The 27200-nt window shown below is 40.9% G+C and overlaps 1 protein-coding gene and 1 pseudogene across 1 annotated transcript in view; one reads left to right on the top strand and one right to left on the bottom strand.

Annotated features, from left to right (window-relative positions):
* Positions 1-27200, top strand: part of PRKDC (protein kinase, DNA-activated, catalytic subunit) — a 204104-nt gene that overhangs the window by 160817 nt on the left and 16087 nt on the right. The window contains exons 69-76 of the mRNA XM_043601034.1: positions 4058-4247; positions 10201-10375; positions 11804-11994; positions 12785-12965; positions 13755-13915; positions 21370-21581; positions 25102-25189; positions 25288-25431. Coding sequence (XP_043456969.1) covers positions 4058-4247; positions 10201-10375; positions 11804-11994; positions 12785-12965; positions 13755-13915; positions 21370-21581; positions 25102-25189; positions 25288-25431 — 1342 coding nt within the window. The remainder of the gene's footprint in view (positions 1-4057; positions 4248-10200; positions 10376-11803; positions 11995-12784; positions 12966-13754; positions 13916-21369; positions 21582-25101; positions 25190-25287; positions 25432-27200) is intronic.
* LOC122496015 lies at positions 16425-17750 on the bottom strand (annotated as a pseudogene).

Raw genomic sequence — 27200 nt, 5'->3', positions numbered from 1 at the left:
CTCCCCTTTTTGCCACCTCACTCCTCCATTTCTGAGAGCCCAGAGCACTTGACTCATACTGATAGTGTAACATTCATGTTTCATTCATAAATTATTTCCTCAAATGTTTATCAAGTACTTATACAACTTTTGCTTGTTTATTCTTTCAACTAAAACCAGTGAAAGCTTAAAAAGCAGTAGCAACTAGGGGAGCCTGGGTGTCTCAGTCAGTTAAGCATCCGACTCCAGCTCAGGTCATGATCTTGCAGGTCATGAGTTAGAGCCCCACATCAGGCTCTGTGCTGACAGCTCAGAGCCTGGAGCCTGCTTCAGATTCTGTGTCTCCCTCTCTCTCTCTGCCCCTCCCCCGCTTGCATTCTGTCTCTCAAAAATAAATTAAAACAATTTTTTTTAATTAAAAAAAAATTTTTTTTAAACTGTAGCAGCTCTTGGGAGGGCAGGGACCCTTGTAGATTAGGTAGGGAGCCAGGAACGCAGAAGCAGATGACTAGAAAGACCTGTACGTTGGGAATAACAATAACAACAAAACAAAAGAAAGATGTGTGGCACATGCTAGTCTCTCTGGCTACAGTGTTTCTAAGAAAATTGAAATTAGGGGTATCTAGGTGGTTCAGTCGTTTAGACATCCAGCTCTGGCCCAGGTCACAATCTTGCAGTTCCTAAGTTCAAGCCCTGTGTCGGGCTCTGTGCTAAAAGCTCAGAGCCTGGAGCCTGCTTTAGATTATTCTGTGTCTCCCTCTCTCTCTGCCCCTCCCCCACTTGTGCTCTGTCTCTCTCCCTAAAATAAATAACCATTAAGAAAAAAAAAAAAAGAAAATTGACATTAATCGCTAGATGAACAAAAACTTAATTGATATTGTAGCAGGATTCTCGCAGAGTTGTGACACTGAGGCTTTTCTTTCCAGAAAGCAACTTTATATCTGCCAGCACTGCTCAGTTGGGTTCCTACCCAAAGAACTGAGCCCCGAGTGCCACATAGTGTAGTTTTTTATGTATTTTCTACTTCCTTGTCTCCCATATATGGTAACACACAAACATGCAATCTGATTAAGTGGTCTCATGTTACAAGGTCATGACGGATGCACGCATATAACCAGGTTGCCTTGTGGTTTTTTGTTTTTATTTTTTTTTAATGTTTATTAATTTTTGAGAGAGAGAGAGACAGAGTGCGAGTGGGGGAGGAGCAGAGAGAATGGGAGACACAGAATCCAAAACAGGTTCCAAGCTCTGAGCTGTCAGCAAAGAGCCCGACACGGGGCTTGGACTCATGAACCATGAGATCGTGACCTGAGCTGAAGTCGGACGCTTAACTGACTGAGCCACCCAGGCGCCCCTGATTTTTGTTTTTTTTCCCTTAGGGAGGGGACCCTATCACATTCCCACCTCTGATGCTTGGACCCCTCTATTATTTTGGGTCAAAGAGTATCATCTTTGTTTAGAGGTTTATATTTTCATAACATCATTACATGAGTGGCTATCTTTTTTGTTTCAATCATGGCCTCAATGAGACTGGAGACAGACCATGTAACCAGGGGAGCTAGGCAGGGTAGGATTAAGTACCTCCCAGAATTAGGAGGATAATTTTTATGAGAGTTTGGAGTCCCCCAAAAGTTGAAAATCATCCTCCAAATAACTCCCCAGGGTTTTAACCGTTCTAGGTCTGGATGGGGACGTGAGCAATCCTTTTTATTTGATTTGTGATCTTCTCTATGACTTTTTACTCATTATCTATCTGTAGGTAATAGTTGCTCAGGTTAAACTTTCTATACTCTTTTCTCAGAAGCAAGCAGATAATCTAAGGCCAAGAGATTTTGATAGATAGCTTTGCGCATTTTGGTTTGCTGCTTGGCTAGTAAGTTAAGAGCTCTGGCAGTTTTATTGGGTATAATTTTTATAACAGTTACATTAGAATTTCTTAGATGGCAAACTTATGAATCAGTTAAGCATGAGGCATATTTTCCAAGAGATCTCAATATCCTTAGTTTCTCTGCAACAAGTCAGAACCACAAACCTACATCTGGTAATTAGTGCTTTAGTCTCTTATCTCGCATGATATCCAGTGAATGTAATCCTAATTTATCATGCAAGCGAAAACTTTAACATTTTAGGTTACTAAAGACTTTGAAAGCTATCTTAACGATTACCTATGAAAACTATGAGACAGATAAAGTTAACCATTACTTTAAGTCATTCTTTAGCTGATAAATTGGAACAGAGATAACGAGCTTATTTGACCTTCAGCAAATCTAGGTAGAAAAAAAAATTTTTTAATTAATGTTGATAAAATTGTCTGAAACCAATAAACTTAAATTAGCGTAAACACTGAATACGTTTTACTTGGGTCCATGTAAGACAGTTTGTTCCCCATGGTTAGTTTTTACCTAGAGAACTGGTGGGGAAATCTGAAATGGGTGGTCTTTGCTCCACAACTTCTATCTCTAGAGTGGGAGGAGGAGCCAATTATGTAGGCCTCACCCTAGGTGGCGCAGAAATAGGAGGTGGGGGGGGGTTGGTAAGGAAAGGGAGAAGAGACGAGGTGCCAGCAGAAGGAAGAGAAAGAGAATTCCCAGTTTTAAATCTTGTCAGCTCGGACAAAGGAGCAGACTCCAGGTTTCTTTTGTTCTCTTTTCCACTAGTGGAATTAGGCAGTCCATGTCAGTTTGGAGGAGACAAGGAATTTCTCCAAAACAAAGGGAGTTTCAGCAGCTCTTTGGGAATATTCCTTAAAGTCCCTATTCTGAGGTAGAATAACCAGAGACAGTTGGCTCTAATTATCATAGTCATTGACCCAGGAAATGAATGAGAGACAAGTCCCCACATACAGTCACACAGCAACTCCAACCCACCACCCTACATTCAGCGCCTGAGAGTTGTGGCTTTGTTCCTCGTCCCTATGGAATGATTAGGGCAACTCTGGGAGGTGATCAGGCTCCCCTTCTGCCTCTTAGCGGAGGTCTCCCAGAACGAACCCAGGTTCTTACCAGTCTAATGGGCGGCACTCCCTGAGCTGGTTCTTAGGACTCACGGGTTCCATTGGTGTACACGGCATCCTCGTCCTGACACACCAGGAGGGCTAGCCTCCTGTGGATCTAGCGGTCTGCTAGCCCCTGGTGAGGCTGCCTCCCCCGGCACTCTGAGGTTCGTATCCCCAGTGGCAAAGGAGGTGGAAACGCACCATCTCCAAATCCTGGATGAGCCTCCAAGTAATGTCATGGGATTCTCACACAGGGAGTCATGACACTGAGGCTTGTCCAGGAAGCAACTTTATTCGTGCTGGCACAGCTCAGTTGGGTTCCTACCCAAAGAACTGAGCCCAGAGTGCCACGTGGTGTAGTTTTCTATATATTTTCTACTTTATTGTCTCCCATACATGGTAACACACAAACATGTAGTCTGATTAGGTTAAGTGGTCTCATGTTACAAGGTCATGAGGGATGTTGTCATGTACACATATAACCAGGTTGCCTTGTGGTTTGTTTTTTGTTTGTTTTTTCTTAGGGAGGGGACCCTACCACAATATTGATCAGGGATGGGTTGTATATGTTAAGGGCCTTTGTCAGTGTTTACTAACATGAAAATAATGAAAATGAAATCACTGGAACAGAGTCAGATATGTAAATTACAATACAAATAAAAATAATTTTTGTAGCAATATAGCATTATCTTTTCATATTCCCAGTGATTATAACCTGTTTGCTGCTTTACAATTTTCATCTTTGGGGTAGGACCTTAGATTGGGAGATATGAAAAGGGAAATGGCTTCTGAGCCAACATAGTCATGTCACCCATTCATGGAGAGAACATTGTGCATTTAAATGCTTTGTTTTGTGGAGGTATATGCAGTAAATGATATCTAGAAAAATATCTTTTAAAGAGTTGGTTAATTAAAAATAGATATTAAATCTGGTGCCTAGAGTGTACATTTACAGTCTAAAAAATGACCAAAAATTTAATAGCTGTAGAATTTCTATTAATACCATCCAGTAGCTTACTGTATGTCCAAGATTTCTTTCATGAATCTATGGCATTAACTCTCACTTTTCTTCGTTTTTTGTAGCTGTTTCTTTCTCAGCAAAATCGAGGAGAAACTTATTCTTCCTCCAGATGATCATAGTATGTCCATGGATGGTGATGGAGATCCCAGTGATGGGATGGAAGTCCAGGAACAGGGAGAAGAGGTCTGTTCTCTGATTAAGAACTGTGTGTTTTCTATGAAAATGAAGATGGTAGAAAGTGCAAGAAAGCAGGTGAGTACTCATGTTTGTAGTCCTCTATTTCTTTAAATTAGCTGGTTTTTAAACTTCTCCTTAAAATCTGAAGCTCAAAGATAATTGAGTACTTAGTATTTTTGTTCTCTTTAAAAGAAAGTAAACTTGAAGAAACACTTAAAATTATCCAGAAAGTTCTAAAGTTTATTGCATACTTGTTAATCATTAGAAAATAATTATTTTCTGTTATTAAAAAAAGAAAATAAACCCAATATCAGATTGGATCCTGTTTAACAAAATGAATGTTTGCCAGTTAGTTACAAATTATATTTAGGTTTATTTCATGGAGATAAAATATTTATTTATTTATAAAATAAAATATAAAATATATTTAGGTTTATTTTTTGTATATAAAATATTAAATCATATTTTTCATGTACTTAAATTATATTTGAATATACTAGGGGAGCTTACTCTTTTAATGACCCTATATTGATAGATTGCTATTATAAAGCAAAGAATGTTATTCTAGTAGAAATAATTAATATTTCTGTAAGTTTAAGTGCTAGTTTCTCGGTTTTTCTTTGAGATGGGTATTTTATCAGATAGGGATTTGTATATTTCAAATAACAGAAAACCCAACCCAGAGCAGTCTAGGTGAATAAAAGAAATCTGTTAGTTCCTATGAGTAAAGTCTAGAAGATCTGGCTTTCAGATACTCTGAAATATATTGTCAGCAAGGGCCTGCTTTCTCTCCCTCAGTTCTCTCTTCTACCTTACTGATTTGTCGTCAGATTCTTTTTTTTTCAAGTTTGTTTATTTTGAGAGAGAGAGAGGGAGGGAAGGAGGATGAGAGTGTGCATGAGTGGGGAAGGATCAGAGAGAGAGGAGAGAGAGCTAATCCCAAGCAGGCTCCTCACTGTCAGCACAGAGTCCGATGCAGGGCTCAATCCCACAAACTGTGAGATCATGATCAGAGCCGAAATCAAGAGTTGGGTGCTTAACTAACTGAGCCACCCAGGCACTCCTGTTCTCAGATTCTCAGGTAGTAAGTCTGTCTAGCAGCCCCAGGCTCACCCTTTGTAGTTGGAAATGGCTGTGGATGTTTCATATCTTCCTTCCTCCATACTACATCTTCTTGGAATTAGAAACAGTTTCTATTTCTTTTTTTTTTTTTTTTTTTTAACGTTTATTTATTTTGGGGACAGAGAGAGACAGAGCATGAACAAGGGAGGGGCAGAGAGAGAGGGAGACACAGAATCGGAAACAGGCTCCAGGCTCTGAGCCGTCAGCCCAGAGCCCGACGCGGGGCTCGAACCCACGGACCGCGAGATCGTGACCTGGCTGAAGTCGGACGCTTAACCGACTGCGCCACCCAGGCGCCCCAACAGTTTCTATTTCTTGCAGAAAAAAGGAAGATTCTTTTCATTAGCTCTACTTGCAGCTGGGGCCATCTTCTAAGGCACATGGCTAAAGAGGAGTGCATGTGGCTTCTCAGCAGGAAGTTAGGGTGCGTGGGCCAGATGGAGAGACGTGTGTGCTCCCTACTACTGCTCAGACTTCTCCAAACTGGGAGAAGGTTCTGGTGAGAGAGGGGAAGGAAGTGAGCTGCAAGTGCATTACTTAGAAATGTGTAAGAATTAATGGAATATTACGTGGCAATGAGAAAAAATGAAATATGGCCTTTTGTAGCAACGTGGATGGAACTGGAGAGTGTGATGCTAAGTGAAATAAGCCATACAGAGAAAGACAGATACCATATGGTCTCACTCTTATGTGGATCCTGAGAAACTTAACAGGAACCCATGGGGGAGGGGAAGGAAAAAAAAAAAAAAAGAGGTTAGAATGGGAGAGAGCCAAAGCATAAGAGACTGTTAAAAACTGAGAACAAACTGAGGGTTGATGGGGGGTGGGAGGGAGGAGAGGGTGGGTGATGGGTATTGAGGAGGGCACCTTTTGGGATGAGCACTGGGTGTTGTATGGAAACCAATTTGTCAATAAATTTCAGAAAAAAAAAAAAAAAGAAAAAAAAAAAAGAAAAAAAAAAAAAAAAAGAAATGTGTAAGAATTACTAAGATGGCTAAAACCCTTCCATGTGGCACGCTGGCTTTTCTTAGGAAGTTGTCAACAATATGTTCCCATATAAATAAGGGCTAGAGAGAGGTAGTACCAGTACCAGCAATATTAGACGTGAAGAGAGAAAAATAGTTCTAGTCTGAAGATCACATAAAGCCTTCAGTGCATTTCAGTTTACCTGCCCATGCTCTTTGAAACTCTCCAAAAGTAGCAGAACTGAAATTTGAGTTTTGCCTTTTTTTCATTACCAAGCACACCATTAGGTGCTGGAGATACTAAATTGAATAAAATATAGACATACAGATGAGCAGTTATAGTACAATAATACTAAAGGACAGTCATATGGGAAGGACACCTGACCCAGCCTTAATGGAAACAGAGAAAGCTTCCTGGAGTAGGAGGTCATAGCTAAGTTGGGAATTGAGAGGTGAGATGGGTGGAGGGAATAACATATAAGACCCAGAAGTGGCTCGGGACATTTGGTGTTTTGAGTGGAGCAACGGTTGAACTTTAGCCCCTACTTAAAGCCCTGGGATCGAGGTGACCAGATATGCAGTTTTAAAACAGTATTCTGATTGTAGTGAGGAGAAAGATTGGAGGAAGGGCAAAGGCTTGCCCAGTATCAATCCACGTGATTGATACGGGTAGCCAGTCTAGGTTCTCCTCCAAGAAAAAGGAGGAGGCGTGGATGAGGCAGTGTGACTGGTTCTGCTTCCACCTGTGTCATTTGGTGGATGGGGTGCAGGAGGAGGAGTGTTTTGTGTGGCCGATGGTGCATTCATTTCAAGACATCCTGAATTTGTGAGGCGTTTAAGACAAACAAGTTGTGATTTCTATGCGATAATTTATACGTAGGAAATCTAAAGTTCTGGAGAAAAAGAATTATGCTTCCGATAGAGGTATGATGTGTGACTGGCATGTGGACTGTCTGGAGTGGATATGGTGACCAAGACCAGTTGCCAAAACAGACCTATGGCTCTGGGAGGAGCAAAGGGAGAGGTGCCCACAAAGGAGCTGAAACCAAACGGTGACATTAGATGATGACCCCGAGGGGCTGAGCCCACAGGAAGGGGCAGAAGTCATTACCTGGGAGAGCAAAGGTGTGCAAAGACCAAAGTGCCCTTGCATTGAGGGGAGGCTTGTGTTGACTTTGGTGAGAATCATTTCACGAGAGCAGAAGTCAGATCATAATGGGTGGAAGAAGAGAAGAAGGTAGAGATTCAGGGACAGTGAGCGCAGGCTGTCCCTAAGGAGGCCAAGATGCAGAGGAGCCAGTGGGTTCAGGGAGGAGTTTGGTCTTTAGGGTGGAGGTGCCTGAGGGTGTTTAAAGCCTAACACTAGGGAGAGAGAGGACGTCACTGGGGAAATCGGATTTCTTGTGGAGTTTGCGGGGACAGGATTCAGGCAAAGGTGAGTGGGAGAGCTCATCTGTTCTCTCTGAGAACTGGCCGTGAGGCCCTCTGCAGAGGTTGAGCCGAGGAGAGCTGAGGACAGTGAGAGAGTGGTGGGCTATTGTGGACTGTGGTGGAGGGCCTGGAAAGCCACGGAAGGACTGTTGGGGCACACACAGAGCCTGGCTACTGTGTCTCTGGTGCATCTGTAAGTGTGTAGGAGCGGACAAGGCATGCCCTCGATATACCCAGAGTGTGGTTTTGCCAGGTGGGTGTAACACAGGGACAACGGCTGATGATCTTGCTGTGAAAGTGGTGGCTGGCTTAATTGCACATGGAAGGAAGCGGAAGCGGAAAGAAGGCAGGTAAAGTTACCAGAGGTCTTAAGATTATAAAGCAGACATAACAGGAGTTTGGTGAATAGACTGGGTTTGTGGTCATAATGGGGTGATTTGAGGTTAGGAATTTGGTGGGGAGGAAGTTGTGAGTAGTGATGAGTAGCACGGTGCGGCTCAGAAACTGTACCCAGCAATGTCTGGGTAAAGGCTACTGTTCCTTCTCTCGTGGTCACTGTCTAGCGAGAGAACAAGAGCTGCACTTTGACCCAACAAAAGTTCAAGGTGGGCAAAGAAAAGAGAGGTCACCATGCTAGGAGAGCCCAGGGAACAAGAGAGATTCTGCCTGGTAAGAGGGCTTCCTGGAGAAGGAGGCATTTGGGCAAGGCTTTAAAATGGAAACAGCAGGGGCGTCTGGGTGGCGCAGTCGGTTAAGCGTCCGACTTCAGCCAGGTCGCGATCTCGCGGTCCGTGGGTTCGAGCCCCGCGTCAGGCTCTGGGCTGATGGCTCAGAGCCTGGAGCCTGTTTCCAATTCTGTGTCTCCCTCTCTCTCTGCCCCTCCCCCGTTCATGCTCTGTCTCTCTCTGTCCCAAAAATAAATAAACATTGAAAAAAAAAATTAAAAAAAAAAAATTAAATGGAAACAGCAGGGTTTGCACGTGAAGAAAAGAGAAAGATGTTATAGATACAAGATAAATTCAAATAAAATCATGGAGGTGAGAAACTGGGAATTGAAGTCTGCTCTGAACATGTTGACTACGTCAGAAGCTGTTTGGAAGATTGGCTGCTCAGGGAAAAGGCAGAGAGACTGTGAAGTCTCAATGTAGGGAGGTGGTGGTGGGAACGCAGACAGCGTGCGAGATGCTCTGTTAGCGATAGAAGAAGCCCAGAGATGCTGGGAATGATGGAGAAGGTGCAGCTGAGGATGCGTCGGAATTTTAGCCTTTGCAGTTGGAGGGGGGGGTAATTACGAAGGCACCAGTTTGAGGAAAATGTCTTTGAACCTTGATAGGGAAGATTTAAAAGACGTTCACACAGCAACCAACATTTATACACCAAAATTTAAAAACTCCTGTGCCGTAAATAACACACTACAAAGAGTGATGAGACAGCTCTTACAGTGTGAGAAAATACTGGGAAATCATATATTTGCTGTGGATCCACTATGCAGAACACCTAACGGACTCTTTATAACTGAACAACAAAAACTCAAACAACCCAACAAAAAAAAGGGCAAAGGATCTAAATCGACATTTCTCCAAAGTAGATCCACAGATGGTCAACAAGCACATGAGAAGATGTTCAACATTATTAGTTATTAGGAAAATGCAAATCAAAACCACACAGGACACCACTTCACACCCACTGTAATCAAAGAGACAGTAACAAGTGTTGGTGAAGATGTGGAGAAATTGGAACCCTCATACGCTGATGACCGCGTAAAATGGTGCGGCCGCTGTGGAGAACAGTCTGACAGTTCCTTGAAAAGTTAAACGTAGAGTTAGCATGTGACCCAGCAGTTCCACTCCCAGGAGAAAAGAGAGTGTGTGTCCACACAGAAATCTGTATGCACAGAAATCTGTATGTATCTGTATTCAAGATAGCCAAAAGGTGTAAACAGCCCAAGAATCTATCGGTAGATGAATGGGTAAATAAACTGTGTTATATTCATGCAGTACAATGTTATTCAGCCATGTGAAGGAATAAAGTACTGATGCAAACTGTAACATGGATGAACCCAGAAAATACTATGCTAAGTGAAAGGAGACAGGTAAAAATCGCCACGTGTTTTCTGATTTCCCTGACATGAAATGTCCAGAATAGGTAAATCCACAGAGACAGAAGTAGATTAGTGGTTTGGCCATGGCCAGGGGGAATGGGAGCAAATGCTCATGGACGAAGAGTTTCTTTTTGAGTTGATCAGACGTTCTGGAACTGGTTAGTGGTGATGGTCACCCAACTTTGTGAATATACCAAGAGACACAGAATTGTACACTTTAAATGTGATGAATCTATCCCCACGATGAATAAGAACACATCTACATAATTTCAGTGGAGGAGGGGTTCGCTGCTCTAAGGTGAGTTGTGTCATGCAAAAAGGAAAGCAGGCCAGTTAAAAACTTACATTAAATGGTTTTATTTCTAAGTTACCACCTGTATGTCATCGTATCTCTTTCTCTCTTCTGTAGCACAATTTCTCACTTGCCATGAAGCTACTGAAGGAGCTGCATAGAGACTCCAAAACAAGAGATGGCTGGCAGGTGAAGTGGGTGCACAGCTACTCCCGGCTCAGCCACAGCCGGAGCCGGGCCCAGAGCTGCCCGGAGCAGGTCCTCACGGCGCTGAAAACAGTCTCCTTGCTGGGTACCAGGATGCTCTTCCTACCTAAATACGCGCAGCAGCACTGTTTTATCTTACGTCTCTGTGTCTATGAGAACTCTTCTTTTGCTGCTTTATCTTATATTTGCGAATTAAATCTTGTGATAATTTTACTAACTCTTTGGAGCCAAGGTAGTTTTTATCTTAGTAATGCTACTGAATGTGGTATTTGGAGGTTTTATTTCTTTATCGATCAAATAAAATTGAAATTAAAATTTTTTCCTTTAATACTTAATGCAAATTATGAATCTAATAGCTTAATTATTTTGAAAACCTCATTTACTTATAAGAATTGCCTTGTAAGAAGTTGAACATGAACTGCCTTTTTTTCTCTCAGCTCTTCTCTTTTTATAATAACATAGCCTTTAAGGCTGAGGGGAGAAAACCTTTCTCTTTGAGAGCTTTGGATCCACTCCACCTGCTCTGCTGCCCTGGGTCCAAGGGTACATGGCACTGTTATCGACAGTGTCTACAATCCTATTCCCAAATCTGACTCTTCAGTAGGACAGGGTGTTATATCAGATATCAGTCTCAGTCAAAATGCAAATAGGGGAAACAGGACTTCCATTTGATCGGGGTTAGAACATCACCCTTATGATTGCTTAAATATTTTTAGGGTTTTTTGGTGGGGGGAATAGGGGAGAGGAGGAGGAGTTTGCTGATCCTGAGAAAACATTAGTGCTCATAATAATGACCCAGTTTTAGTGTCCTAGTATGGCGGTGGTTTGTAACAGTCTTGTGAAATAACAGGGCCAGTAGTTTTGATTATGTGTCTGAGGGAAATCTGGCAGAGAATTTTCATGGACAGATGAACATGGCAGTGTAGTTGACGGGACTTGCTAGGTGACGGCCCTTTCTCTTTTGCTTGCGTCCCTTCTCACACCTGTGCAAGCTGCAGGCTTGACCAGGGCTAATAAGTTCCTTTCCTAGAACCACACAGTAAGACGTAGAACTAGACCTTTGAATGTAGTAGCATCTGTGGTGTTATCAGCTATAGGCCACATTATCAACTTAAAAATGTACTCTGCGCTATTAAGATACACGCACAAATCACATTAAAAAGAGCCATTTTCTTCATAAGAGAATTTGGTGCCAGTTCTGCATGATTAGAGAATTTGGTGCTTTGACAAAATGCAGAACGATGGTGCTTGAATAAAAGTTTATTCAGCGTTTTAATTGCTTAGCTTCTGTAGGCGTTGATACAGCCACTGCTAACAAAGAACATTTTTCATTAATGTGAATTCAAGAAATTCCCTAACCAATGTTTGAAGTCAGTTTCTTATCCCTTCAAGATTTATTTTACTTTTTTAATAGAAAACAACTTTTGTACGCTATGAATATCTTTTTTTTTTATTTATGGCATTCATTTATTTCTGAGAAAATCATGTGTGTTGTATGTTTTTCATCCAACAGGTGAGAGCATATCAAGTTACTTAAGCAAAAATGTTCTGGCTTTCCATGACCAGAACATTCTCTTGGGTACAACTTACAGAATCATAGCTGATGCTCTCAGCAGGGAACCAACCTGCCTTGCTGAAATCGAGGAAAGCAAGGCTAGAAGAATCTTGGACCTTTCTGGATCCAGTTCAGAGAATACAGACAAGGTAATGAACACAGGAAGAGTGAGCTTGTTATGTTTGTGTGTTGTGTGTCTATAATGTGCAGCCTTCTGGCTACATGAAAGAAATAATGAAGAATGATGATTGCTTTGTGTTTGGAAATATATTTGACAGTTATGCACAGCCAAGTTTCTTATGTGGAAACTGACATACTCCATGTGTTTCCTGTTTATTTGAACAATACAGACTGTTTTAGTATTAAAAATCAGAAATTTGTGTCAGATTGATGGGAACAGTTCTTCCATGGATTTTTTTAATGAAATTTCACCACCAGCCGCCATTCAGACATCCCACTAGCTTGTGGGGCAAACCAGGCTTTTCTGCCCTTTTTTATGTAGTGTCTGCTTTGCTTAGCTTTTTTAAAATGAATTTTTATTTTCCATAGTTAGCAGCTTCTCATCTCACTGTGCCCATCTCACTTCAGTTGTTAGCCTTGCCTTTTTCCTTCACAGTGTTAGCAATATCTGTGCAGGGTGGTGAGGTTAAAGCACCATCTTCTGTCTCTTCTTCAGACAGGCTATATGACCCCCAGTGACCTTTGGTGCCAGTTCTGCATGATTAGTGGACCATCTGATTTTTAAAAGTACTGAGGATCGTACTGGAATCACTTACTGTTTCACAATCAGGGCAGACAAACTCCCTTTTCCATTTAACCAGCTTTCTGTGATATCTCACGACTCAGAAATCACAAGTAATCTTTCTGTATCATCACAAGTAGAAAGTAGAGTTCTTCGAGAAAACTTCAGCCGTACTCACAGACCTCTGTGAATTCTAGGTGATTGCAGGTCTATACCAGAGAGCATTCTATCACCTTTCTGAGGCCGTACGGACAGCTGAAGAGGAGGCCCAGCCTTCCCTCGAGGGCCAGGGGCCTGTAGCCAGCATGACAGAGGCTTACATGACACTGGTGGATTTCTGTGACCAGCAGCTTCGCAAGGAGGAGGAGAGTGCCTCAGGTGAATCACAGAAGGAAAAGCCATTTAGTTTGTCACACTGTGTTAACCAGTCTTAAGACTTTTGTGGATATTTTAGGTTTCCAGTTTGCTTGTTTGTTTTTAAGTGGCAGTTATTCTGAGAAAAGTCTTGCCCTTTTTTTTCACGTTGATTTATTTTTGAGGGAGAGTGCACACACACACACACACACACACACACACACGAGTGGGGGAGGGGCAGAGAAAGAGGGGGACAGAGGATCTGAAGTGGGTTCTGCGCTGACAGCAGAGAGCCTGACGTGGGGCTCAAACTCACAGGCCTTGAGATCATGACCTGAACCAAGGTTGAACATTAAACTGAGCCACCCAGGTGCCCCAAGGTCTTGTCTTTTTAAGAGGCAGTGACATCTTCAGACAACACAGAGTCTAGCTATCATTTGTCTTTCCGTTTGTTTAGTTCATACTTTCTACATTTTGCTTGTTGCTTTGGTAATATTGGCTACGTGGCCTTCCTCTTGCTCCTGAAATAAATTCAGTGACCAGAAGCTGTCCTGTGTTCCCACCCAGCCCAGGAAGCAAACTGCGCTTCATGCAGAATGCATGATCTAACACAAGAGTCAGGTTCAAGATGGACGCTTTCACATATGGCCCAAAACTACGTCTGGTGTTGGTTGATCTAAATACGTGTGAAAAAGAGAACAGTGACATAATACAAAATATAAACCAAAAAGGGAAATATAGTCATTTGTTAAATTTTACAGTTTATATAAGTGGATATATTGACCATTTTTTCTTCTCTCCTGTCCTTGGTAGTTATTGAGTCTGTACAACTGCAGATGTATCCAGCCCTTGTGGTGGACAAAATGTTGAAAGCTTTAAAATTGCATTCCAGTGAAGCCAGGCTGAAGTTTCCCAGACTGCTGCAGATTATAGAGCTATATCCTGAGGAGACCCTGAGCCTAATGACAAAAGAGGTTAGTATTTGAATTCTGGTAAAGACAACTTTACAGTACGTGAAGACATGTTTCTGTTTATATTTAAACACGTTAGTATGTGTGGTGCACAAGTTACACTTTTTCCTAACCAGATTGAATTTTACTACATTCCAAAAACATACAGAACTTAAAGTTGTATACAGCTATATAAAAGAGTGTTCACATTTACCAGTTTTCCTTTGTGGGTGTTGATAAGAACACTGTGTCTGAACAAGGACCCCAGGAAGAGGAGGAGTTATGTTTGGGACAGAGGCGGAAACTTTCTGGAACACAATTTGCTGCCCATAACGAGTAAGCTGTAGTCTGGAACATCTGTTGGTGCCTTATGCTCAGTTTATTATTTATCTCAGGGAGAGGGAGTACATTTCAGCTGGCTTCCCACCCCCGTGACCGTAGTGCCTTCTGGCAGCACCGTGTTCACAGGATTCTGAGTCCTCTGAGCGCGCGGCGAACAACCGGGGTGCGCGGGCACTCCCCCACACGGTCTGCTCACCATTCGTGTGTCCCATGAAGGCCTCCCCCACAGGTCTGCATCAGCCTGCTGCCTTCCTGTCATAGGGGCCATCTGAAAGACTCCTTAATGACTTTTCTAGATGTTTAACTAGAAAATAGGGCCAGGCTTTGAGTTAATAATATGATAGTTTAAAAAGGGTAGCATAGTACTCTATTAGCTTTACATCGTATATTTTTAAACAATGCTGGTATCTGAGCTGTGGAGACTCCGTGCCTGGCAGGGCTTTATACTACACCCTCTGACCCTCTTGTGGTTGTGGAAGAGTAGGGATTTTTCCAAAAGATCCTTGGGGCGCCTGGGTGGCTCAGTCGGTTAAGCGGCCAACTTCGGCTCAGGTCACGATCTCGAGGTCCGTGAGTTCGAGCCCCGCGTCAGGCTCTGTGCTGACAGCTCAGAGCCTGGAGCCTGTTTCGGATTCTGTGTCTCCCTCTCTCTGACCCTCCCTCGTTCATGCTCTGTCTCTCTCTGTCTCAAAAATAAATAAACGTTAAAAAAAAAATTAAAAAAAAAAAAAAAGATCCTAAAAAGGAGATGAAAGTAACTTCAGAAATGTAGTGTATATATATATGTGTATGTGTTTTCCTTAAAGACAAATGAAGAAATCATTAAATAAGTTATGATTTTAGTTTTTCCAAAATAATATTTTATTTACATATGATAAAAGTAGCATTTCGAATTTGTGAGGAAATAAATGGAATGTTCAGTCAATGTTGTTATGGCACCAGGGATGAGGAGCTAACCGTTATTGAGCACTCCCTGTGGCTATATGGACTGATGCCTTTTATCCCCACACACTTTGCTCTTTCCTCATTTAATAGTTGAAAGGAGGAACTTGCCAAGTTCACTCTTACACCAACATTCCAAGTGCATCAGATTTTATCTTAAAACTAGCACATTAAAAAGCATGGGGCGGGGGCAGGGACGGTGGGGAACATGAGCAAATTTAAAAATGGCCTTGGAGTGAAGCTATACAAAAACCAGAAGCTATAAAGGAAAATAATCAACACTTCTATCCAGGGGAACAAACAAAAAAAGAGCTGATGTCTGCCTCTATAAAATAAATAGACACTAGAAAATGGTCAGAGGAAACACTTGTATGATTAAATATGTAAGGAAAATAAACAGACTGTGTACCCTCACTAATAATGAAATGTGAAAATTAAAATTAGATATTTTTCACCTCTCAAATTGACAATAAATTTTAAAAACTATTGTCTCCAGAATTGGAAAAGATTTTGGAGACTAGTCAATCTAATACATTTTTTTTAATTGAAGTTTAAGTTGACATAACAATGTGATATTAGTTTTAGGCATACAGCATAATGATTCAATAATTCTGTGCATTATTCAGTGCTTATCACGATAAGTATAATTCCCGTATGTATCTATACAGTGTTATTACAGTATTATTGACTGTATTCCCTATGCTATACTTTACTATCCCATGACATACTCATTTATTTCACATATGAAGAAATTACTTTTATTATGTTAGAATATTCTTTAATGAGCTAGCAATTATTCATGTAAAAGAGAGTTCAGAAAATAAATTCATGACTGTATTAGCTTTGTCCTTGATTAGAGATTTATGAATTATATACAACATAGTGTTCCCCAGAGTAGGTTACTCTAGAAGTAGTAGTAGAGAAGGTCTAAGAGACTAAACTTGGAAGAGCTTCTCCCTGCTTGTCTTGCTGTTCCAGCTGGACCAGCAGACTTAGGTGCAAGGATGGACGTATTTTTCTCTGTTGAATTTAAAGCTTTACAACAGTTTGGGGTGCTTGGGTGGCTCAGTCAGTTAAGCATCCGACTTCGGCTCAGGTCGTGATCTCACGGATCGAGAGTTCGAGCCCTGGGTCAGTCTCTGTGCTGACAGCTCAGAGCCTGGAGCCTGCCCCAGATTCTGTGTCTCCCTCTCTCTCTGCCCCTCCCCTGCTATGCTCTGTCTCTCTCTCAAAAGTAAGTAAACATTGAAAAAAATAAATATGAAAGCTTTACAGTAGTTTGAATGATCTTTTCTGCATCTATCAGTTCAAAGGCTTTGTTAATTTGGTCAAACGACAAATTGTGAGTCACAAATTCATCAACTTTTACCTTTTTGGACATATATTCACACCAACTTTAGGACACTTTCCACACCCTTCCATCTTCCAAAGGCAGTGCCTTTCCACGTGCGGCCTCTTACCAGCTGAAATGGGTGAGTGGCGATTTCTTCACCCAAAGCAGCTACTCCAACTGCTACGCCGATGCCCCAACCTGTGTGGCACGCCTCCAGTGCTGCTCTTGTGACTTCTGGGTTACCAGTACACCCAAAGGCATAGTTCACTCCTCTGCCAGTCATTTCAGTGAACACTTCTTGGATGGGTTTCCCGAAGTCCTGGGGGTCTGGACTCCTTGGCCCTTGTGAATCCCACGATAACCGCCGATCCAACTCCTCCTAGGCCAAGATGGCACTGTTCATAGCAGCACCATAACCAGTTGAAATGCAATAACTCAGAAGGCAGATGTCATCCAAAGTTGTCGAAGGGTCCATTTTAGTAACAGAGATACCAGCCACAGCTGTATTTTCAGAAAACTTGCTGGTTCCCATGTAATGTAAAGTTGTCTTTCCTTTGCAAGTAAATCGGCTAGTAGCACCTGGCATTAATCCTTTTCCTTGAGTAACTCTTGTCTTCTGGCAAAGGTTTGTTTTAGGGTTTAGACAAAATTTGCATTCTCCACACTGTGCGATGTAAGTGGGATGACAGTATCATTGGCCTTCAGCTTCATCACTCCTTCGCCAACACTTTCCACGATTGCAACACGTTCATGTCCCAAGATCCCTGGAAAACTCCCCTAAGGATCAGCCCCACTCGTAGGCATTGGTGTGGCAACTGCAGTGGTGATAATCTTAATTTGAACTTCATGAGCCTTTGGGGGTGACACCTCTACGTCCGCTATAGACAGGCTTTTCTGCCTCCCAGGCAACTGCAGTCTTGCACTTGATAACCTGGTTCACCATGTCCTCGGACTCGGGTCAGTGAGGGGCAGGCATCCAGAGTGGGCTGCACGGGGCTGGGGATCTCATTTTATAACTGGAAATTTGTACCTCTTAATCTCCTTCAACTATTTTGCTCATCCTGCCACACCTCTCCCCTTTGGCAACCACTAGTTCTCTGTATTTATGAGTCTGTTTCTGTTTTTTGTTTGTTCATTTATGTTGTTTTTTAGATTCCACGTATAAGTAAAAATCATGTAAGTAAAATCTTTGTCTGGCTTACTTCACTTAGCTTTATACCTACTGGGTTCATCTTTGTTGTTGCAAATGGTGAGAATTCATTCTTCATGGCTGAGTGATAACCCATTAAATGCATATATCACATCTCCATTATCCATTCATCTATCAGGGGACACTTGGGTTGCTTCTGTATTTTAGCTATTGTAAATAATGCTGCAATAAACATGAGGGTGCAGATATGGTTTTGAGTTAGTGTTTTTGTTTTCTTTGAGTTAATATCCTACAAGTAGAACTACTGGATTGTGTGGTGTTTCTAATTTTAACTTTTTGAGGACCTCCCTACTGTTTTCCATAGTGGAAATTTACATTCCCACCAAATTTACATAGCGGAATTTACATTCCCACCAACATGCAGGAGGGTTCCCTTTTTTCTACATCCTCGCCAACACTTGTTTCTTGTTTTTTTGATACTAGCTATTCTGACTAGCTAGTGAGGTGAGATTTCATTGTGGTTTTGATTTCCGTTTCCCTGTTGATTAGTGATGTTGAACATCTTTTCATGTGTTTGTTGATCATCCCTATGTTTTCTTTGGAAAAATATCTATTCAGCTCTCCTTCCTATTTTTAAAAATGTATTTATTTAAATTCAAGTTAGTTCACATACAGTTGTAGTGGTTTCAGGGGAAGAACCCAGTGATTCATCACTTAAATGTAATACCCAGTGTTCATCCCAACAAATGCCATCCTTAATGCCCATTTACCCTATCTTCTCACCCACCACCCCTCCAGCAACCCTCAGTTTGTTGTCTGTATTTAGGCTCTTATGGTTTGCCTCCCACTTTGTTTTCCTCTGTTTTTTACTTCCCTTCCCATATTCTCATGTTTTGTTTTTTTTTAATTCCACATGAGTGAAATCCTATGATATTTGTTTCTCCAACATATTTCGCTCAGCATAATACACTCTTGTTCCATCCACATTGTTGCAAATGGCAAGATTTCATCGCCATTTTGATCCCAAGTAATATTGCATTCTATACATATACCACATCTTTATCCATTCATCAGTCAGTGAACATTTGGGCTTTTTCCATAATTGTCCATTGTTGATAGTGCTGCTATAAACATTGGGGTGCATGTGCCCCTTTGAATCAGCATTTTTGTATCCTTTGGAAAAATACCTAGTAGTGCAATTGCTGAGTCATAGTGTAGTTCTATTTTTAATTTTTTGAGGAATCTCGATATTGTTTTCCAGAGTGGCTGCACCAGTAGTGCAAAACAGTTCCCCTTTCTCTATATCCTGCCAAAATCTGTTGTTTCCTGAGTTGTTAATTTTAGCCATTCTGACAGAAGTGGGGTGGAATCTCATTGTGGTTTTAATTTGTATTTCTCTGGTGATGAGTATTGTTGAGCATCTTTTTATGTGTCTGTTAGCCATTTGGGTGTCTTCTTTGGCTAAGTGTCTATTCATGCCTTTTGCCCATTTCTGCACTGGATTTTTTTTTGGGGGGGGGGGTTGAGTTTGATAAGTTCTTTGTAGATTTTGGGATACTAATCCCTTTATCTAATATGTCATTTGCAAATATCTTCTCCCATTTCTTGCCTTTTATTTTTGTTGATTGTTTCCTTTGCTTTGCTTTGCTTTATCTTGATGAGGTCCCAATAGTTAATTTTTCCTTTTGTTTCCCTTGCTGCTGGAGATGTGTCTAATAAGAAGTTGCTGTAGCTGAAGTCAAAAAGGTTGCTGCCTGTGTTCTCCTCTAGGATTTTGATGGTTTCCTGTCTCACATTTAGGTCTTTCATCCATTTTGAATTTATTTTTGTGAATGGTGTAAGAAGGTGGTCCAGGTTCATTCTTCTGCATGTCACTGCCCAGTTTTCAGCACTGTTTGCTGAAGAGACTGCCTTTTTTCCATTGGAGATTCTTTCCTGCTTTGTCTAAGATTAGTTGGTCATTCGTTTGTGGGCCATTTCTGCATTCTCTGTTCTGTTCCATTGATCTATGTGTCTGTTTTTGTGCTACTACCATATTGTCTTGATGATTACAACTTTGCAATACAGCTTAAAGTCTGGAATTGTAATGCCTCCCACTCTGCTTTTCTTCTTCAACATTACTTGGGCTATTAAGGGTCTTTTCTGGCTCCATACAAATTTTAGGGTTGTTTGTTCTAGCTCTGTGAAAAATGCTGGTGTTACTTTGATAGGGATTGCACTGAATATATAGATTGCTTTGGGTAATATAGACATTTTAACAATATTTCTTCTTCCAATCTATGAGCATGGAATGCTTTTCCATTTCTTTGTGTCTTCTTAAGTTTTTTTCATAAGCTTTCTATAGTTTTCAGCATACAGCTCTTTTACCTCTTTGGTTAGGTTTATTCCTAGGTATCTTACAGTTTTTTGGTGCAATTGTAAATGGGATCGATTCTTTCTGCTGCTTCATTATTGGTGTGTATTGGTGTGTAGAAATGCAACCACCACCATGGATTTCTATACATTGATTTTATATCCTGTGACTTGCTGAATCATGGATGAGTTCTAGTAGTTTTTTGGTGGAGTCTTTCGGATTTTCCACATAGAGTATCATGTCATCTGCAAGGAATGAAAGTTTGACTTCTTTGTCAAGAATGAAAGTTTGTCTTTGTGTGCTTTGTCTGCTTTGTATGTCTCCTTTGTAGGTCTGCTTTGTATGCTTTGTATGTCTTTATCTTTGACATTCTTTGTCAAAGAATGAAAGTTTGCCAATTTGTATGCTTTTTTATTTCTTTTTGTTGTCCGATTGCTGAGGCTAGGACATCCAGGACTGTGTTGGACATCGGTGGTGAGAGTGGACATCCCTGTCATGTTTCTGACCTTAGGGGGAGAGTCTCGGTTTTCTGAGCTGTGCTGCCCATTTTTTAATCAGATTATTTGGGTTTTTGGTATTGAGTTATAGGAGTTTTCATTACAGTTTTAAAAATGAAAATTTGTGGGGCGCCTGGGTGGCGCAGTCGGTTGGGCGTCCGACTTCAGCCAGGTCACGATCTCGTGGTCCGTGAGTTCGAGCCCCGCGTCGGGCTCTGGGCTGATGGCTCAGAGCCTGGAGCCTGTTTCCGATTCTGTGTCTCCCTCTCTCTCTGCCCCTCCCCCGTTCATGCTCTGTCTCTCTCTGTCCCAAAAAATAAATAAACGTTGAAAAATGAAAATTTGAAAAATCTTTTTGGAGGGAAATCTAGCAACGTTTTTTACAATTATTAATGTTCACACAGTAGTTTTACCTGTAGGAATTTATCCAGTGGGCACACATAGCACAAGTGATAAACGTGTAGCATTTCCATTATAGCATTATCTATAATAGAAAAACTTGGAAAATAACGTAAAAATTGATTATATAGCAGTAGTTAAGCAAAATGGAATACTATATAGCTGTTAAAAGGAATGGGGTGAATCTCTGTCAGACAGTATATGGAGTCTGATTCCATTCAAGTAAAGAAAGAATATGGGTGCACTTGCAGGCAAAACATCCAAAACAGTGGAATGGTTGCCTCACTGGAATAAGAACTGAGAGGACTGAGGGAGAGAAGATGTTTTGTTTTATTTAGACTTATGCCTGTTTTTATACTTCTGTATATAGATACATATTTTTTTAGATGAACACATAATACTTTTATAATAAAACTGTTAAATATTTTATTCATCATTAAGTTACACTTCTCTGTGTTTTAGATGTCTTCCATTCCTTGCTGGCAGTTCATTGGCTGGATCAGCCATATGGTGGCCTTACTGGACAAAGAGGAAGCTGTTGCTGTCCAGCACACTGTGGAAGAAATTGCTGATAACTATCCACAGGCGATTATCTACCCATTTATAATAAGTAGTGAAAGCTATTCCTTCAAAGATACTTCTGCTGGTCATAAGAATAAGGAGTTTGTGGCAAGGTAGGTTGGTTAAATATGATAGGTTATTTTAAAAAGTGTATGGTAAAAGCAAACACGTGGGGGCCTCCTAGCTGGCTCAGTCAGGGGAGCATGTGACTCCTGATCTTGGGTGTACAGCTTATGTAAAAAAAAAAAAAAAAAAAAGCGAACACATGGAAGCTTATGTTTGTCTTCAAATTAATTAGAGCCATCCTTGGAGAATAGAAAATCTTAGACATCTATTTGTTGAATGTACCTACTCCTGGTATATTGTTACAGAATTTCTTTCGTTTTTTTTTAATTTTCTTTTTTTTTTTTAATTTTTTTTTCAATATTTATTTATTTTTGAGAGAGAGAGACAGAGCATGAGTGGGGAGGGGCAGAGAGAGAGGGAGACACAGAATCCAAAGCAGGCTCCAGGCTCTGAGCTGTGAACACAGAGCCCGATGAGGGGCTCGAACCCACAAACTGTGGGATCATGACCTGAGCCGAAGTCAGACACTTAACCGACTGAGCCACCCAGGCACCCCAAATTTTATTTATTTCTTTTGAGAGACAGCGTGCTTGAGTCAGGGGTAGAGGTGGTGGGATGGCAGAGAGAGGGAGAGAGAGAATCCCAAGCAGGCTCCACGTTGTCAAAGTAGAGCCCAATGTGGGGTTAAACTCGAACCCATGGGATCATGACCTGAGCCAAAATCAAGAGTCAGAAGCTTAACCAACTGAGCCACTCAGGCGTCCCTCTTTCCTTTTTTAATTTTTAAGTGCACTCTATGCCCAGTATGGGGCTCAAATTTACAATGCACAGTCGCATGCTCTACTGACTGAGTCAGCCAGGTGCCCCCAAATTCCTTTCTTTTAATGTTTATTTATTTTTGAGAGAGAGGGAGACAGAGCGTCGGTGGGGTAGGACAGAGAGAGTGGGAGACACAGAATCTGAAGTAGGCTTCAGGCCCTGAGCTGTCTGCACTGAGCCTGACACAGGGCTTGAACCCACAAACTGTGAGATCATGACCTGAGCCAAAGTCGGACACCTAACCAACTGAGCCACCCAGGTGCCCCTTTCCTTTTTTAAAATAAATTTCATCTTTGGGGTACCTTAGCTGGCTCAGTCAGTTAAGCATCCGACTCTTGATTTCAGCTCGGGTCTGATCTCACGTTTCATGAGTTCAAGCCCTGCATTGGGCTCTGCACCAATAATTCAGAGCCTGTTTGGGAGTCTCTCTCTCTCTCTCTCTACCCCTCCTGTGCATGTACATACACTGTCTCTCAAAATAAATAAACTTAAAAAAATAAAATATGCTTCATCTTAGAATTTTATTCATGAGACATTCTGTCCTTATAATAGTAATAGTTGACAGTAATTTGTTGGTTGAGACTAGATGAGATACTTTTTGAAATCAGTTATTGAAATTATTCTTTAATTCAAAGATTCAGTAGACTGCCTGAAGTGTCATCCTTTTCATTTTTCCATTTGATTTATAAGTGGAGACTGTTGATATAACTAGCAATAGTGTATTACTTTTACAGGGAAACTTGGAAAAGGAATGGTGTTCTAGTTGACATTCTCTGTTACGAGCTTTTTTTTTTGTCATGACCTCATTTGTTTCATTATTTAGAGTGTTTGTTTCTGAGAAGACAAGAGTAAGATACAGCTTTTGTCATGATTTGTGGATGGGTTGGCTGTGCATATCCCATTTGCCACTGCTGGTGCCCTGCCTACCACCCACCTACCTGTCTCTCAACACAGTCTACTGCAACATAATTCATTTTTTTTGAAAGAAAGAAAAGAGAAAGGTTTGAAAGTGCGTTGAGAATGTGGCCTTTTCTTTTATAATATAACTTCAGAAACTATATGTATCAGATTATGTGCATCAAAATGTCAGCATCATTGGCAAGGATATTTGCTTTTACCTTATCTAAGAACCTCATTTCTTGGCACAAAAACAGACACTCAGATCAATGGGACAGAATAGAGAACCCAGAAATGGACCCACAAAACGTATGTCCAGCTAATCTTTGACAAAGCAGAAAAGAATATCCAGTGGAATAAAGACAGTCTCTTCAGCAAGTGGTGCTGGGAAAACTGGACAGCGACATGCAGAAGAATGAACCTGGACCACTTTCTTACACCATACACAAAGGTAAACTCAAAATGGATGAAACACATCAATGTAAGACAGGAAGCCATCAAAATCCTCAAGGAGAAAGCAGGCTAAAACATCTTTGATCTTGGCCGCAGCAACATCTTAGTACATCTCCAGAGGCAAGGGAAACAAAAGCAAAAATGAACTACTGGGACCTCGTCAACAAAAAAAGCTTCTGCTCAGTGAAGGAAACAATCAGCAAAACTAAAAGGCAGCCGACAGAATGGGAGAAGATATTTGCGAATGATGTATCAGATAAAGGGTTAGTATCCAAAATCTATAAAGAACTTTTCAGACTCAACAGTCAAAAAACAAATAATCCAGTGCAGAAATGGGCAAAAGACGTGAATAGACACTTCTCCAAAGAAAACATCCAGATGGCCAACCGACACATGAAAAAATGCTCAACATCACTCATCATCAGGGAAATACACACCAAAACCACAATGAGATACCACCTCACACCTGTCAGAATGGCTAACATGAACAACTCAGGCAACAACAGATGCTGGCGAGGAAGATGCGGAGAAAGAGGATCTCTTTTCCTTTGTTGGTGGGAATGCAAATTGGTGCAGCCAACTCTGGAAAACAGTATGTTGGTTCCTCAAAAAATTAAAAATAGAACTACCCTATGACCCAGCAATTGCACTACTAGATATTTATCCAAGGGATACAGGTGTGCTGTTTCAAAGGGGCAGATGCACCCCCATGTTTATAGAAGCTCTGTCAACAATAGCCAAAGCATGGAAAGAGCCCAGATGTCCATCGATGGATGAATGGATAAAGAAGATGTGGTGTATATATACAATGGAGTATTACTCGGCAATCAAAATGAATGAAATCTTGCCATTTGCAACTACATGGATGGAATTAGTGGGTATTATGCTAAGCGAAATTACTCAGCAAAAGACATATCACATGACTTCACTCACATGAGGACTTTAAGATGCAAAACAGATGAACATAAGGCAAGGGAAGCAAAACTAATATAAAAACAGGGAGGGGGACAAAACATAAGAGACCCTTAAATATGGAGAACAAACAGGGTTACTGGAGGGGTTGTGGGAGGGTGGATAGGCTAAATGGGTAAGGGGCATTAAGAAATCTCCTGAAATCATTGTTGGCACTATATGCTAACTAATTTGGATGTAAATTTAAAAAAAGAAAATTAAAAAAAAAAAAGAAAAAGAACCTCACTTCTTGATAGAATACATACTTTGTTCTTCATCTAATATTGAACAGAATTTTAAAATTGCTCCTTCCCTAGACTATTTGTGTGTGTGTGTGTGTGTGTGTATAGTCTTATATATAAATATAAGTAATTGTCATATACAAAAACCATAGGCTTTGATCTTTGGAAGATGTTTGATTACCTAAACTTGGTAATTGTTTTATAGGATTAAAATTAAGTTGGATCAAGGAGGAGTGATTCAAGATTTTATTAGTGCCCTAGAGCAGCTCTCTAATCCTGAAATGCTCTTTAAGGTAATGTAATAGCTTCCAGTTCATAAAACATAGAATTTGGATAAAATCTACTTGTAGTCAACTTAATTTTTCCCTTTTTTTTTTTTTTCCCTGCACAGGACTGGACTGATGATATCAAGGTTGAACTAGCAAAAACCCCTGTTAATAAAAAACACATTGAAAAGATGTATGAAAGAATGTATGCAGCCTTGGGAGACCCAGAGGTTCCAGGCCTTGGAGCTTTCAGAAAGAGGTTCATTCAGGTATGGGTAGTCTGCTTTTATGATAATGGAACCATTGTGAAGATTAGTTTGTACATTTGCTGGCTTGTTAATAATTCTGGTTTTAAAATGTCTGTTGAGTTTGTAACCTTTTCTTTAGATCTGATACTTTCTGTGAGATAGTGATACATGTATTTATGTCAGATGGTGGCAGGTGAGGCAATAGAAAAACCATGGAGTTTTTATTCCATTATATTCTTCATGCTCAGATTTTTAGATTTGAAGGTTGTGTGTAGTTTAGTAATTATAATTTTCATAATGATGTGTATGTTGGATCAAGAAAATATTTGCATTTTATAGTTGATAACCATTTTGAGCACTTAATATCTGTCCAAGGCATACTCCTGAGTGCTACAGGACATACAAAGAGAAGACAGACCCAGTTCCTGAATTCAAAGGGATTGGCTGACAAATACAGTATATAAAGAACTGTGGCTTGAGGACAAGTGTGGATACATGAGAGCTGTTTCTAAAGTTGCCCTTCAGTTCAGGAAAAGCTCCTGGGAGCCAGTGGAGATCAAAATGAAACTTGAAATGTCCAGATTTCATACTGCCATGCCTTGTGCTTGTTGTTCCCTCTAAGTGGGTTTACCTTCTCTCCCTTGTCCATCTGGAGAACTCACTTTTGAGACTTGACGTATGCATCATTTCTTCTGTAGAGCCTTCCCTGAACCTCCTTCCCGGACAAGAATTAGATATTCCTTCTGTGTTGTGTAACACACCTTATGTACACCTTTGTTAGCATTAATCACACTGATTTTTGTTGTAACTTTGGTCAAATTACCTTTGTTTAGTAAACTTTAAAAGCATGTGGAGAAGTCCTGGGACTCATACTGCCAGAGTTCTCCGTTTCAGTCTCTAGTGCAAAGGAGAATCTTTTTATTTATTTATTTATTTATTTATTTAGGACATTTTTTTTAAAGTTTATTTTGAGAGAGAGACAGCATTAGTGGGTAAGGGACAGAGAGAGAGAGAGAGAGAGAGAGAGAGAGAGAGAGAGAAAATATCATAAGCAGGCTCCGCACTGTCAGCATATAGCCCAATGAGGGACTTGAACCGATGAAACTGCAAGATCACGACCTGAGCTGAAACCAAGAGCCAGATGTTTAACCAACTGAGGCACCTCTAGTGTTTTTTTAAGTAACTGCTTTATTAAGATATAATTCACACACCCTATAATCCATCTATTTAAAGTGTATAATACTGAAGGGGCGCCTGGGTGGTTCGGTCGGTTAAGCATCTGACTTCAACTCTGGTCATGATCTCATGGTTTGTGAGTTCGAGCCCCCCATCAGGCTCCACGCTGACGTTGTGGAGATTGCCTGAGATTCTCTCTTTCTCCTTCTCTCTCTCTGCCCCTCCCCAACTCTCATGCATGCGCTGTCTCTCAAAATAAATAAATAAACTTTAAAAAGCAAAAGGGTACAATACTGTAGTTTTGTTATACTCAGAATTGTGTAAATATCACCACATTTTTTAACATTTTCATCACCCCAAAAAGAAAGCCCATACCTGTTAGCAGGTGCTCCCAATCCCCACCCCCACCCGCTGCTTCCACTCCCAGGCAACCACCAAAGTGCCTTCTGTTTCTGTGGATTGCCTCTTTTGGACATTCTGTATAAATGGAATCTTACAGTATGTGACTGGCTTCCTTCACTCAGCATAATGTTTTCAGAGTTCATCCGTGCTACAGCATGTGTCAGGACTTCATTCCTTTTTATTGCTGTATGCTATTCCACTGTTAGGGCCTG

This window comes from Prionailurus bengalensis, chromosome F2 (assembly GCF_016509475.1).
Source record: "Prionailurus bengalensis isolate Pbe53 chromosome F2, Fcat_Pben_1.1_paternal_pri, whole genome shotgun sequence".
Classification (NCBI taxonomy): domain Eukaryota; kingdom Metazoa; phylum Chordata; class Mammalia; order Carnivora; family Felidae; genus Prionailurus; species Prionailurus bengalensis.
Note: the sequence above shows the minus strand (reverse complement) of the source record. Positions and strands in the feature narration are given on the sequence as shown.